This window comes from Cryptotermes secundus, unplaced genomic scaffold (genome assembly GCF_002891405.2).
Source record: "Cryptotermes secundus unplaced genomic scaffold, Csec_1.0 scaffold371, whole genome shotgun sequence".
In the NCBI taxonomy this organism is placed as follows: domain Eukaryota; kingdom Metazoa; phylum Arthropoda; class Insecta; order Blattodea; family Kalotermitidae; genus Cryptotermes; species Cryptotermes secundus.
Window position 1 is genome coordinate 969,415 of NW_019741978.1, and position 13,044 is coordinate 982,458.

Sequence of the window (13,044 nt, forward strand, 5' to 3'; positions counted from 1 at the left end):
GCGCTGTCGTTATTCTTTTCAGAAATACACAGCGTCACGGTCGGATGCTCTGAATATATTCAAGTTTGAGATTATATTTACAATGTTCGTTAAACATAAAGACCTTCGCATTTCTGCCCAGTGTCCTCGCATTGCGATTTCAGTTCAGCTCCAGAAGAGTAACAGTGTCACTTCTTCTGTTTCATTGCGGGGATACGAACTGGCTGATGCTGATTTTGTACAGGGTGCAAGTCGTTAGTGCCGATCACAGTGGCCCCGTGCGGTCTAAGCACGAACCGTCCTCGCCCACTCAAACACTGGGATCGTGGGTTCGAATCCCAACTTGAGGCATGGGTGTCTGTGTGTTTATTCTGTGTATATGTTCTGTGTGTAGGTAGCGGACTTGCGACGGGCTGACCCCCCGACCAAGGAGTCCTACCGACTGTGTATAGGATTAATTAAGAAGCTGATAAAGTGGCCAAGGTGCACAAGGGCTGTAGATCCATGGCTAGCTAGATAGCTAGCTAGATAGATAGATAGATAGATGGAGAGATAGATATATAGATAGGTAGACATATAGACAGATAGATAGATAGATAGGCAGATAGGTATATAGATAGATAGGCAGATAGATAGATATATAAATAGACAGACATATATATAGATATATAAAGTCGTTGAACGCAAAGAATGGCATTGTACTGAAGTCAAAATCCCAAGACTTGTAAGGTAGATTGTGAATGAAACTGATGAACTTAGGCGTTATACATAGGCTAGAGTCTCGACAACAAACAACATATTTCTGTCCCATTTTCACAAAGAATTCACTTTTCTTGAGGGCTATAATGAAGCCACGGAAAGAAGTCCACTGGATCGAACCCCTCATCATTTATTTCGGGCCGTTCCCCCCCCCTCCACAGCAATTCCCTATATTCCGCTCCAGTCTAGCTGATCTGTTCATGCGGAGTTTGCCGGTGATAACCTTCGTTAGGCGGCCCATACACGTACGAGTCTGGCTCGCGAGGAGCCGGGCTCCGATTAATTTCACCACACACGGACGAGTTTGGCTCATTGGAACCCGAGCGGAGTCGGACTCGTGAGCCCGACTCGTACGTGTATGGGCCCCCCTTAGAGACTAGCGCTTCGGACTTTGTAACACAGGATTACACGTGCTGGAGAGGAGTACAATCGGCAGAGAGGGGGAAGCCTCTAACCCCCAACATATACAAGATTTATTTCCGTGGCCCTGTAATTCTTTCATTCGTACTTGCGCCCTTGATTGGTGAGGAGAATGGGGGGGCCTGTTTGTGTAGTTCAACCAGACGGATCAGTTTAGGCCACCTGACAACATAGAGGTCCATGAAGCAACCACATGCAGTCGGCCGTCCGACGAGAATTACGTATTTTCCTTTATTCGTGCAAAAGCATCAGTACACAGAGGCGGGGTTCGAAACACCGCTAATACTGGGCGCTTGCGTAACTCGTAACTCAACACCGGCCAGGCCGTACACAGCCGCTTATGTGAGTGCAGGCTGAAGGCAAAGTCGATAAATAACTATAACGTGCGTTAATTCTTTTTAGGCGTCTGTTAATAATGAATGATCAAGTCAAGGAGGATGAGGTGGGCAGGGCATGTAGCACGAATGGAGGGAAGAGGAATGCATATAGGATGTTGGTGGGAAAGCCAGAAGGAAAGAGACCACTGGGAAGACCAAGATGTAGGTGGGTGGACAATATTAAAACGGATCATAGAGGGATAGGATAGGATGGTATGGTTTGGACTCATCTGGCTCAGGATATGGACCAGTGCAAGGTTCTTGTGAACACGGTAATGAACCTTCGAGTACCATAAAATGCTGGGAAGTACTTGAGTAGCTGCACAGTTGGCGGCTTCTCAAGAAGGGCTCACCTCCATGAGTGAGTCTGTTAATGAATTCACATAAACAACATTCAGAATGTATCGCCTCGATATTAGCTTGCATGCACAGAGAGTCTTGTCTTCTGGGTGCGGATACTTAGTTCACAGAATTCTGTGTGAGAGCCTCAGGTTCCTGACATGTTGAGGAACCCCGCTCACACACCAGGCCACTGGCGCACACGCACATGACGTAGTAGACGTCGGTGAGGGCGACGCTGTAGCCATTGGGGTAGCCCACCGTTGTGTTGAAAGGCTCTGTGCCGTACGGGCGACAGGAGTCTCCGATACCACCAAAATTGACGCACTGCGGGCTGCTGTAACGGCCCCCACCTGGCGAATGAAATAAAAAGGTTTGCTATTCATATAGAGAATCGACTGCATTTAACCGATATGGACCATTTTTTAGTTTTGGGGGTGGGATGAGACTGAGCCCACTTGGTACGTTGGCCACAAATTGGCCTATTGTGCCAGTCCGGATGATTGATGATGGAGATTGTGGAGCAGTCGGTGGAATGAGAATTGGCAGGGGAATCGGAGTACTCGGAGAAAATCTGCCCCAATGCCACTTTGTCCACCACAAATCCCACATGACCTGAACTGGGCTCGAACCCGGGCCGCCCCGGTGGGAAACCGGCGACTAACCGCCTGAGCTATGGCTCGGCCACATATGGACCATTCAATATGTCCACAAGTTCTGGAATAGATCTTCAGACTTTTTTTATTGCTAGTGGGGTGGAACTAAGTCCCTTGTACTGTGGCCACTTCTGGCCTCCAGATGATAGGTGAGGGTGATTGTGGAGCAATTGGTGGAATGAAGATTAGCAGGGGAACCGAAGTACTCTGAGAAAACCTGCCCCAGCGCCACTTTGTCCACCACAAATCCCACATGACCTGAACTGGGCTCGAACCCGGGCCGCCGCGGTGGGAAGACAGCGACTAACAGCTTGAGCTATGGCGCAGCCATCTTCAGACTTAATAAACATTCTTCAGGTTCTGTAGGATTTGAGGTTCTCACACCGGTGGTTATGAAGGGTACTATCTTCTGGGATATAGCGCCGTGTAGTTGAGCCTCTGCTTTCATTCTGGTGTCTTACTCGGCTTATTCTTCGACCCTGAAAATGGAGGCGATATGTTTCTCCGAAACGTCGGTTGACTTTTAATGGATTACACGGCGTTATATCCTAGAAGATACGTAGTGGAACTTTTCTGTATCGCGATTCGTTTTGCAGTTGTAACTTGCGGACGGACAGGACTTTCATATTATGCTTTTATGAACCTTACGCGAACTGCAGACTTAAAACGTGCTAAGGGTTCTGTACAGAATATCACAGCTGGGAGCATTCATGAGGGCAGGGTACGTACCCAGAACACAACACTGTTCCTCGTTACATTCGCTGGAATCCACACATCCTATGAAGGAAGGGCGGCGTGTGGCGTGGAGGCCGACAGAAGTAGCGGCGAGGCAAAGCAAGGCTACTGCTACTATCATGCTTTGATCCATTATACCTGCACAGAAAAATACGTTTGTTATAGCATATACCTATTTTTGTGACTCGCTCTGCAGCCCCCTTGGGCCCTGGCCTCAGATTTTCAGTTTCATGATCATTTTACAGACGGTAGGACTCCTTGGACGAGTGATCATCTCGTCGCAAGGCCTCTACCTAAACACAGGATAACACAAACACAGAATAAACACATACACATACCAACATCCATACCTTGTGTGGGATTCGAACCCACGATCCCGGCTTCCGAGCGAGCGAAGACAGTACATGCCTTAGACCGCTCGGCTACCTTAACCGGTCTATATACAGTATATCGACATAAAAATTAGAATATACAAAACTATAATTTTGCCTGTGGCTCTGTATGGGCGTGAAACTTGGTCTCTGACATTAATGGAGGAACATAGACTGAGGGTGTTTGAGGGGAATATTTGGACCGAAGAGAGATGAAGTGACAGGAGGTTGGAGAAAACTACATAATGAGGAGCTTCATAACTTGTACTCTTCTCCAAGTATAATTAAAATGATCAAGTCAAAGAGGATTAAATGGGCTGTTCATGTAGCACGAATGGGGAGAACAGGAATGCATATAGGATAGTCGTGGGAAAGTCAGAAGGAAAGAGACCACTACAAAGACCAAGATGCAGATAGGTGGATAATATTAAAACTGATCTTAGATAGGATCGGGTGGTATGGCCTCGATCGATCTGGCTCACGATAGGGACAAGTGGGAGGGCTTTTGTGAACACGGTAATGAAATTTCGGGTTCCATAGAATGGTGGGTAGTTCTTGGGTAGCAGCACAATTGGCGGATTCTCAAGAAGGGCTCAGCTCCATGAAGCTAGTTTTAGTTCATATAGAGCACACCGACTAAAGTCTACACATCCCAGCACGAAACAGTATGTAGAGTGTAGTTTTCCGCCCGGGCGAAGTTACAGAAATACCGTTTAACTATGGAAGAGGTTAGATCGAACTCATAGTAATAACTTTGATTTCCTACTTGGAACTTCTGCGATAGCGTACTCTGTACAGCGACTGGCTACGGGCTGGACGTCCTAGGTGTCGGAGTTCGAGTCCCGGAAGGATCAAGAATTTTCTCTTCTCCATGTCGTCCAGACCCGCTCTGGGATCCACGCAACCTCCTATCCAATGGGTACCGTGGTCAGTTTCCCCGGTGGTAAAGCGGCCTGGGCGTGAAGCTGACCACTGACCTCCAGCTAGTGCCGAGGTCAAGAAAATGATCTATACATTCACTACCGCATACGCCTTCATGGCGTAGTGCTTAATTATTTAATCACAGAGCCAACTTTACCTTTACCTCCTTTACCAACTTTACCTTTTTCTCTAGTCTCTTTTCGTCGTGCTGGTATATACAGTTGACTGGGACTGACATGGCTTGATGCAGTCGGCCTACGCTATGAAGCAGTGTACGACACACCTTGTGTAGATAACGTTACGGAAGAACAGTTCTGTGTAACTAAGTACGCACTATGCCATGAAAACATTTGGAAGAGTCGATGTGTATTTCAATTCCTCATCGGCGTATGAGTACGAGAAGTGTGCTGAAAACAGAATCAGGTAACTTTCTACTGATGTAACATAACTGCTTTATTAACTGACGACAACAGAGCATTGTTCTTGCAGTAGATGGGGCATAAGAGAGGGTGATACGAACATAAATATTAGGTCAATTGAAAAAAATCCACTTCATCGGGACTCGAACCCGCGACCTTCCGGCTTTTAGCATAGTGAAAATGCGAGTAACACTAATAATTTAACAGTTCTGGGGGACTCTAAATACTTGAAATGAGCAAGTACACTTAAGAACACTGTGCGGAAGTTCTTTTATTTTAAAATTATTGGGGACGGTTGCAAAAAACCCAAGACCTCACAGAGGAGTTAAGTGGCCTGGCGGTCGAAATCAGTCGTGTACTTTGGGTAGTTCTTTGTCGTTTATTTCACGACGTCAGTATCTAAGGGCCGATCACAGTGGCCGCGCGGTCTAAGGCAAGAACCGTCTTCGTTCAAACACTGGGGTCTTGAGCTCGAATTCCACTCGAGGCTTGGATGTCTGTGTGCGTTTATTCTGTGTCTGTATTGTACTCTGTGTAGGTAGCGGCCTTGCGACGGGCTGATCCCCCGTCCAAGGATTTCTATCGACTGTGTATAGGAATAAGAACCTGAAAAAGCGGTCAAGGTCCACAAGGGCTGTAGAGCCATAGATAATATCTGAGACACTAGCGTCAGATGATAACGTGATTGCTGAGTAATGAACTGGTAAGGTTTAGAAAGGACACGGTCATATACTAAAGAAGGTACTGCACCCGGGATTTGCCTGGAAAGACCGACGAAACCCACGAGAACCTCAGAATAGCCAAGATTCAAACCGAACCCCTCCCAAATAAGAGTCTAGGGCGTTGCCTATTCGTCAGCCTGCTCGGTTTGAAACGGACATACGGATATGGGCGAACTGGTAGCTTGGTCGGTTTTCACCAGACGCAGCCAAAACGTCATGTGAATCAGGATGCGAAACTCTGCACAATCCTGAAGCTGATGCAGAAAACAGGAAAAACAGACGGGGAATCCCCGAGTCGTAACAGCCTGCGAGATTACTCGATACCCCAGCTGCGCGCGCAAGGTCGTTGTGATTCTACTCGCCATTTATGTTACTCATACATGACTGAGAGGCAGAGCGACATATGTGGGTCCTGTTTCTATTCAGTTACCGCAAGTTAGCCCTGTGACTCCCGTGTAGTGCCCCAGGTAAACTTGTCTTTAGGATTTGTCAATGAAGCACAACGCCATATAGAGATGTAGGGAAGTGGTGGAATAGCTCTCAAATGAGGCTTAAGGTACTGTGCAGACCAGGACAGTTCCACGCCCACAAAACTATCTGAAGGGGTTTCAAAATATTTTGAGTACTGAATATTAGAACATTGAAGCCAGAAATTCGCCTATAATAATGTTTAAAATTCTGTTTCTACCTCACAGAAAAAACTACGTCGTTGTTACAAAGCTCAACTGGTGAACGCTGTCAGTGAAGTCGCTGTTGCTTCTGAATATCATACTATGACGGGATATAATCATTTGCTAGGCAACGGCTAAGTAAACACTAGTTTCCGTTACAACGGATAGTGGCAAACGAGTCGTTACCAGGTAAAAAGTTGCTTAACACAAGATTCCCGGGACAACCAACCGGACGATTAACTGTTCGACGCTATGTTTTCTATGCTGGCTGCCTAGCAGTTAAAATAAGTAGTGAATTCGAGGAGTAGAAATCCAACAGTGATCCATCCTCGTGTGGAGGCGGGTTCAAATACCTCCACCGTAACCATGCGAGTCGTTAAAGGCGACGAAAAGCGAACCCAGTGCCTGGGGGTATAAATACGGGGACCTGGACCCCAGGTTGGGGAAGTCTCGAATCTGAGACAGTAAAATATGGTCACGAGTCCCGCGGGACTCGGAAACGAGAATGACTGCACTGGCGAGGGCCAGAAGCAAATTTAAACGTCAGATTCGTCCTCTCGCCAGAGAGCGCTCCGCATCAACAAACCCGCAATTGTCTGACAGTAACACAAATCTGGCAGTAAGCCCCAGATGGATGATTTATTCGAAGATAGACTGGCCGACTGACCGTCAGTCGTGACATAACTTCGACTTGAGTAGAGCTCGAGAGTTTGAGAGACTACAGACCAGAGATTCTTCATAGGGATTCGTCAGATAGGCGTTCAGGAGGAATGCAATATGTGAGCTGTTAAGGTGCGTCCACATTACTCGTGCTCGCCAGGCTTGTGCTCGTCGGGAGACTCGTCTGGCTTTTACTTGTGCTCGTAAATCTTCGTCCACACTACGTCAGTTGCTCGCCAAGCTTCGGCGCGTGAGGATCCGTATATTTACTCGTAGTGTGTATAGGCTGTAGTCGTATTTTAATTTATTGGCTATAGTTTTTAAATTAAAAATTTAAAATTTGCTTGTCTCGTGACTTGTCATATCGTCCACATTACTCGCGAGCATAGCGAGTCATACGAGGACGAGCACGAGTTATGTGGACGCGCCTTATAATCAACTGTAATTGCAATGCAGACGCCCAATAAACCCAGTCATGAAATCTACAACCCACAATTATTCGTCACGCTACCCCTTATGCGTGACAATGCGGAAAGCAAAGGAACACTGACAAAATGCACCGGTCACTGCTTTGCTTTAAAGCGTTCATGAGCTCAGTGTGATGCAGATGATTCGCTTAGTGGGGGGTGGAGTCCAGTTGGGTCCACTCGGCAAGGCGGCCACTGATTGGCCTATTGTAGCCTGCCCCGGGTGATTATGATGATGGAGAATTTGCTGGAATGAAGATTGACAGGGGAAACCGAAGTACTCGGAGAAAACCCGCCCCAGCGCCACTTTGTTCACCACAAATCCCACTTGACCAGACCCGGAATCGAAGCCGGGCCGCCGCGGTGGGAAGCTATGGTGCGGCCTCAGTGATGCAGATAAAGTTTCAGAGTAATAACCATCCAGCAAATTGGTTCGAAAGGTATAGCTCTGGACTTTGTGTCATGGCCGATTAAAATCTCGGCCGGGACATTATCCTGACATGTTTTTCGTTTTCGTTTTCCAGGCAAATGGCAGAACAGGACCTTAATTTATATCACGTGCTTTGCTTCCCACATGATTTCCAGTTCATTAAGCAATAATCGATCATTTGATGCGATATGGTCTAACTTACTGACAGCGTCTTTAAAAAAAGCTACTAACAAACATATTAGGAGCTGCAGGCTATGTGAACTGTTCTTTATTCGGAATTTAAACCAGAAGAAATGGTGGATTGACAAATGAATTTAGTGACAAAGTTTCGAATGTGGGTACGGTTTTACCCTTAAGGTGAAAGGTAAAGTTGGTTCTGTGCTTAAGTAAGCACTATACCATGAAGGCGTAGTGGGGAGCAGAGGTATAACTTCGCCATTCTTGACCTGTGCACTAGATGGGAGTTGACTGGTCAGCTGTGGCTTTACCCCGGGTAAAGACCCCTCGGCACCCATAGGATAGGAGGCTGGGTGGACTCGGAGCTGGTCAGGATTCTGTGGAGAAGAGAATAATCTCTCGCTCCACAATCGAAACTTAGCTGTTCAGCCTGTAGCCTGTGGCTATACCGATTGAACTACCCTTGCTCCCTCTATGCGTCGTTATGGGTAATGTTAAGAGTGCACGGACAATTTTGCTTTTCTGTCGGATCGAAAGATATGTTACATTTTTGTCTGAAAGTCAAAGTGCAAGATGATACAAGACTGGTGTCGGAGAAATGTCTTTGTTGTTCTTAAGGATGCGGCTCCCTTCCGTGACAAAGGACTCTGTGCGGTTTCTACCGACTGAATAAAATCTCCGTTATGACGAGTCTGAAGTCTTTACAACGTAAAATCTAATAGTGGGTTCCAACAGGTAATTGTTAAAGAACAAGACAACAATCAAGTGCAACAAACTTAAACTAAAATGTTAAGCCAGCGAAAGTTATTAACATATTTTTTTATTGCTAGTGGAGTGGAACTAAGTCTCTTGTACTGCGGCCACTTCTGGCCTATTGTACCAGCCCCAGATGATAGGTGAGGGTGATTGTGGAGCAATTGGTGGATTGAAGATTGGCAGGGGAAACCGAAGTACTCGGAGAAAACCTGCATCAGCGCCACTTTGTCCACCACAAATCCCACTTGACCAGACCCGGGATCGGGAAGCCAGCGACTAACCGCTTGAGCTACGGCGCGGCCTCATTATACAAATAAGTCCCATGGAGTCACGATTGGAGACAGCAGAGCATCACAACTTGGGTCGTTAAACCAAAATGGAAAATCTTTCGCATTGAAATTATTCACAGTCTCGGGGTAAGTCCGAAATTCGAGTTTCGGGTAGCAAGTCCGAAAATAAAGAGCGTAAATCTAATGGATGTTAATTTAATGGGATCGCAAGTCTGGAAATGTGTTAAGTGTTGAAGTCGTGGGTCGACCTCCGGCTATACAGTTGCCCTGTGCTAAACTGATTAAACACTACCCCATGAAGACGTATGGGGAGTGGATGTATAGCTCCACATTTTCTTGACCTCGGCATTAGTTTGAGGCGAATGGTCAGCTTCATGCCCCGGTCGCTCTATCCCAGGGTAAAGAGCCCTCGGAACCCACTGGATAGGAGGCTTGGTGGGTTTCAGAGCCGGTCTTGACTCTGTCGAGAAGAGAAAATTTTTTGACCCTACCGGGAATCGAACTCCGATCCCTCGGTCGTCCAGTTGCTATACCGACTGAGCTGCAGGTATGCAGTGAAAATCAAATGGACCTATCTTTACAGCATCATAGTGAATCAGATTCGATTCGGCTAGCGTGCCCGCAGCCTGACGGAATAAAACTTTTTGCACTCTGCGGCGCGTTATTTAAAAAGAGGATTTCTTTTTGTTAAACTCTTGGTCGCCTCTCCCCTGATTCCCCTTCAAGGACTGCAGTAGCTTTGGCGAGACAAGCGTGACTCATTTGTAAGTTGGCGTGTACATTCTTAGCAATTTATCGGCTGGTTGGCAGCGCATTCCTTCCAGTAATCCACATTGACGTTAAGTAAAATGGAATTCCGGTTGTAATCTGACATTGATACTTATTTCTGGCAAACAGTAGCTAATGGAATCTTCTTGAGAATTGCGAAATAACAAGTCGACAAGTCAAATCTGAGACACCACACAGGGGAAGCAAGCAAACACGATCTCTAGGCCACATATTCGTATGGTCCAAAATTCAGGAAATTGGACGTCGCGGTCTAATGGGTAGGTTTCTTCCTCTGGCACATTCTTGGTTCAGATTTCTACATGGAAACAGACTACATAAAGTGGAATTTCGTCTGGGTTTCCACAGTAACGTGGCTTCTGACCATGTACGCATAAGAACAATACAGTTTAATTCAGTTCAGTCCATTTATTGAAAAGCGTGGCAACATCAGGCAAGAGAACATTAATACAAAGGATGTAAACAGAATGGACAAAGAAGGAAAGAAGAATAAACAATACACAACGGACATAATACTAAAAACCAAATAACATAAATGTAACTTTAATATTATTACACTTGTTATTAATAGACTTAATAATGTAAGTTAAACGAAACAACTCTTTGTTATAAGTACCGGTACTTCTATAGGAAGCATTTGTCCCAGAACACATCTAGTTGAGGGACCAAATTTTGTGCGATGGCGAACATCAAAAGTTGGATAATCTCACATTGACATTAATAATAATAATAATAATAATAATAATAATAATAATAATAATAATAATAATAATGTGGGCACGCAGTAGCGTAGTTTATTGACACACTATGCTACAAGCCGGAAGGTCGCGGGTTTGATTCCCGATGAGGTCATTGGAATTTTCAATTAAGCTAATCTTTCCAGCCGCGCTAAGGCCCTGGGGTCTAGTCAGTCTCTAGCAGAGATGAGTACCAGGAATCTTCCTAGGGGTAAATGACGGCCGATTCGCAAGGCTCACAAACTTACCGCCATCTCTGAGCCGACTTTCTAGAAAATATGAGAGCCTCGACGTCTTAAACCCTATGGGCATCCACGGCCTGTTACAGGGATAGCTCTGATTTTTACTAGTACTAATGATAATACATTCGTCTGAAATGTTTTGAAATACCAAATGAGATACGTTTTCCAAATGATCACACCTAATGGCCGTATATCGAACCTTGCTTCTCACTTGTATATTCTTGTACGAATGTGGTGTATATTGGGGGGGTTAGCGGGGAGGTTACAGATGCTGGAGCAGCTCCGGCTATGCGCGATATGATTTCGCTTCGGCTGTTTCGACAAGTACCTCTCCTCAAATGCAGAGTGAGAAAAACGTGTACGTAGCAAATATTAGCCACGAATCCCCCCTTCTTAATAAAAGGTTAATAACGATTAATTATTGTAAATGCACTGAAAAAGGAGTCGGTACAGCGACTCTTCTCCATGTCGTCCAGACCGGCTCTGGGATCCACCCAGCCTTCAATCGAATGGATACCACGGCTCTTTCTCGGGGATAAAGCGGCCGGAGCGTGAAACTGACCACTCACCTCGAATTAGTGCCGAGGTCAAGAAAATATGGATCTATATATCCACTCCACCATACACTTTCACGGCGTAGTGCTTAATTAGTTTGGCACAGGAACAACTTTAATTACTTAAATGGATTGAAAATATTTAATATATTTTCCATGAAAACATGTGGAATAATTCACGTCTTTCCGTCACTTGTACGACAGCCGGCGCCTTCTTCAATATTAGAACGCCCCTCCCCTCACTTACACTCACACAAACACACGACGTTCAGCTTTTGTAAACGCGGCTTGCTTGATTCACTATTGCACGTACCTGCGTCGCAGTTGACAGCAATCAGTGAAAGCAGCTTCTCGTCGGAGCGGAGTGCAGCTTTTAAACAAAACACAAGCATTGCGTTTCGTCCTCCAGCGTGGAGTGATGGGGTCAGGGTCACTGCGTGACGTCACAAATTCCTTGATGATGGTACCGCGATGTTAGACATACATGACGTCATAATTGCGCCGGCCCGGCTGGAAACGCGGGGAGGTGTAGTGACGATATTGTTGGAAGACGACCACAGAACTACAGGAAATCTATGAACATCTACTGGACATAATACACGTATGTTTCCGTTTTCTCTACAGCTTTTGTTCGAAACACACTGTCGTGGGTGTGACTATAGACGGGGTTTGGTTTGGTTAATGGATTTGCTGACTAGTTACAGATCGTAACTACAAGTAACTACGACAGTCTCACTGAGTTGCTTCAAATATCATTGTAACTGCAGTACATATAAAGTCTACGCTTCCTTCCGGATCCCTTCTAATTCATTATTAATTAATCATCGTACCGTTGATTTTAGCCTAATCAATCATCCAATTGGCACAGTATTTCAGGACCCAACAGTAACTGTCATTAGCGTCTCTTTCATCTGAGAAGTTCGCACAGCCGCCATCTTGATGTTATTAAAAGGTAAATAGGGGAAGTAGTACCTGTGCGTGACTACGCTATGAAGGTGTAGGGGGCGGTTTTCTTGACCTCGGCACTAGTTGGAGGGGAGTGGTCAGCTACACGCCCCTGTCGCTTTACCCCCAGGGGAAAGAGCCCCGGTACCCATTGGATAGGAGGTTGAGTGGACCCCAGAGCCTGTCTGGACGCCTTGGAAAAGTGAAAATTCTTGTCCCTACCGGGACTCGAACTTCGACTCCTTAGTCGTCCAGCCCGTAGCCAGTCACTATACCGACTGAGCCATCCCGGCTCCAATCTCGGTGTTATTAAAATAAAAATAAATAAAACGTTGCAAAGTTCAGGGTAAATTTTTCTGTCATGATGTACGCACTAAGTTTCAAGAAAATTTACAGCTGTTCTTTTTTCAGAAACTATTAAGAAGGATGGACGTACGAACACGACAAATGGACCTCAATACAATTACGCCATAAGCATTTTGTGTTTGATAAAATCAGCAAAATTTGGTAACTGAGAGTTCGTTTATACGCGATATCCCACACAAACCTCGCGAATTTCAATTATCCGAAGTTTTCCACTCGTAGCCAGTGTAGGCAACCGTATTGTTTGGGCTTGTGTGTCCGCTGGTTT

The 13,044-nt window shown here is 45.8% G+C and overlaps 2 protein-coding genes across 3 annotated transcripts in view; one reads left to right on the forward strand and one right to left on the reverse strand.

Moving 5' to 3' along the window:
* LOC111872884 (vascular endothelial growth factor receptor 1) overlaps positions 1–13,044 on the forward strand; it is a 106,550-nt gene that overhangs the window by 52,184 nt on the left and 41,322 nt on the right. The window lies entirely within an intron of this gene.
* LOC111872871 (astakine) lies at positions 1,825–11,886 on the reverse strand. Its single transcript, XM_023867109.2, has 3 exons — positions 11,782–11,886; positions 3,260–3,403; positions 1,825–2,227 (listed from the first exon to the last, which is right to left on the reverse strand). Exons 1-3 carry the CDS (start codon positions 11,858–11,860, stop codon positions 1,995–1,997), a joined length of 456 nt encoding a protein of 151 aa, XP_023722877.1. The 5' UTR covers positions 11,861–11,886; the 3' UTR covers positions 1,825–1,994.

Bases quoted from the DNA above. Each gene is read 5' to 3' on its own strand.
- LOC111872871 (XM_023867109.2), bottom strand. From the start codon at position 11,860: ATGCTTGTGTTTTGTTTAAAAGCTGCACTCCGCTCCGACGAGAAGCTG. The intron at 3,404-11,781 runs GTACGTGCAATA...TTTTCTGTGCAG, and splicing joins TGCTGTCAACTGCGACGCAG to GTATAATGGATCAAAGCATG. The intron at 2,228-3,259 runs GTACGTACCCTG...TTCATTCGCCAG, and splicing joins GGAACAGTGTTGTGTTCTGG to GTGGGGGCCGTTACAGCAGC.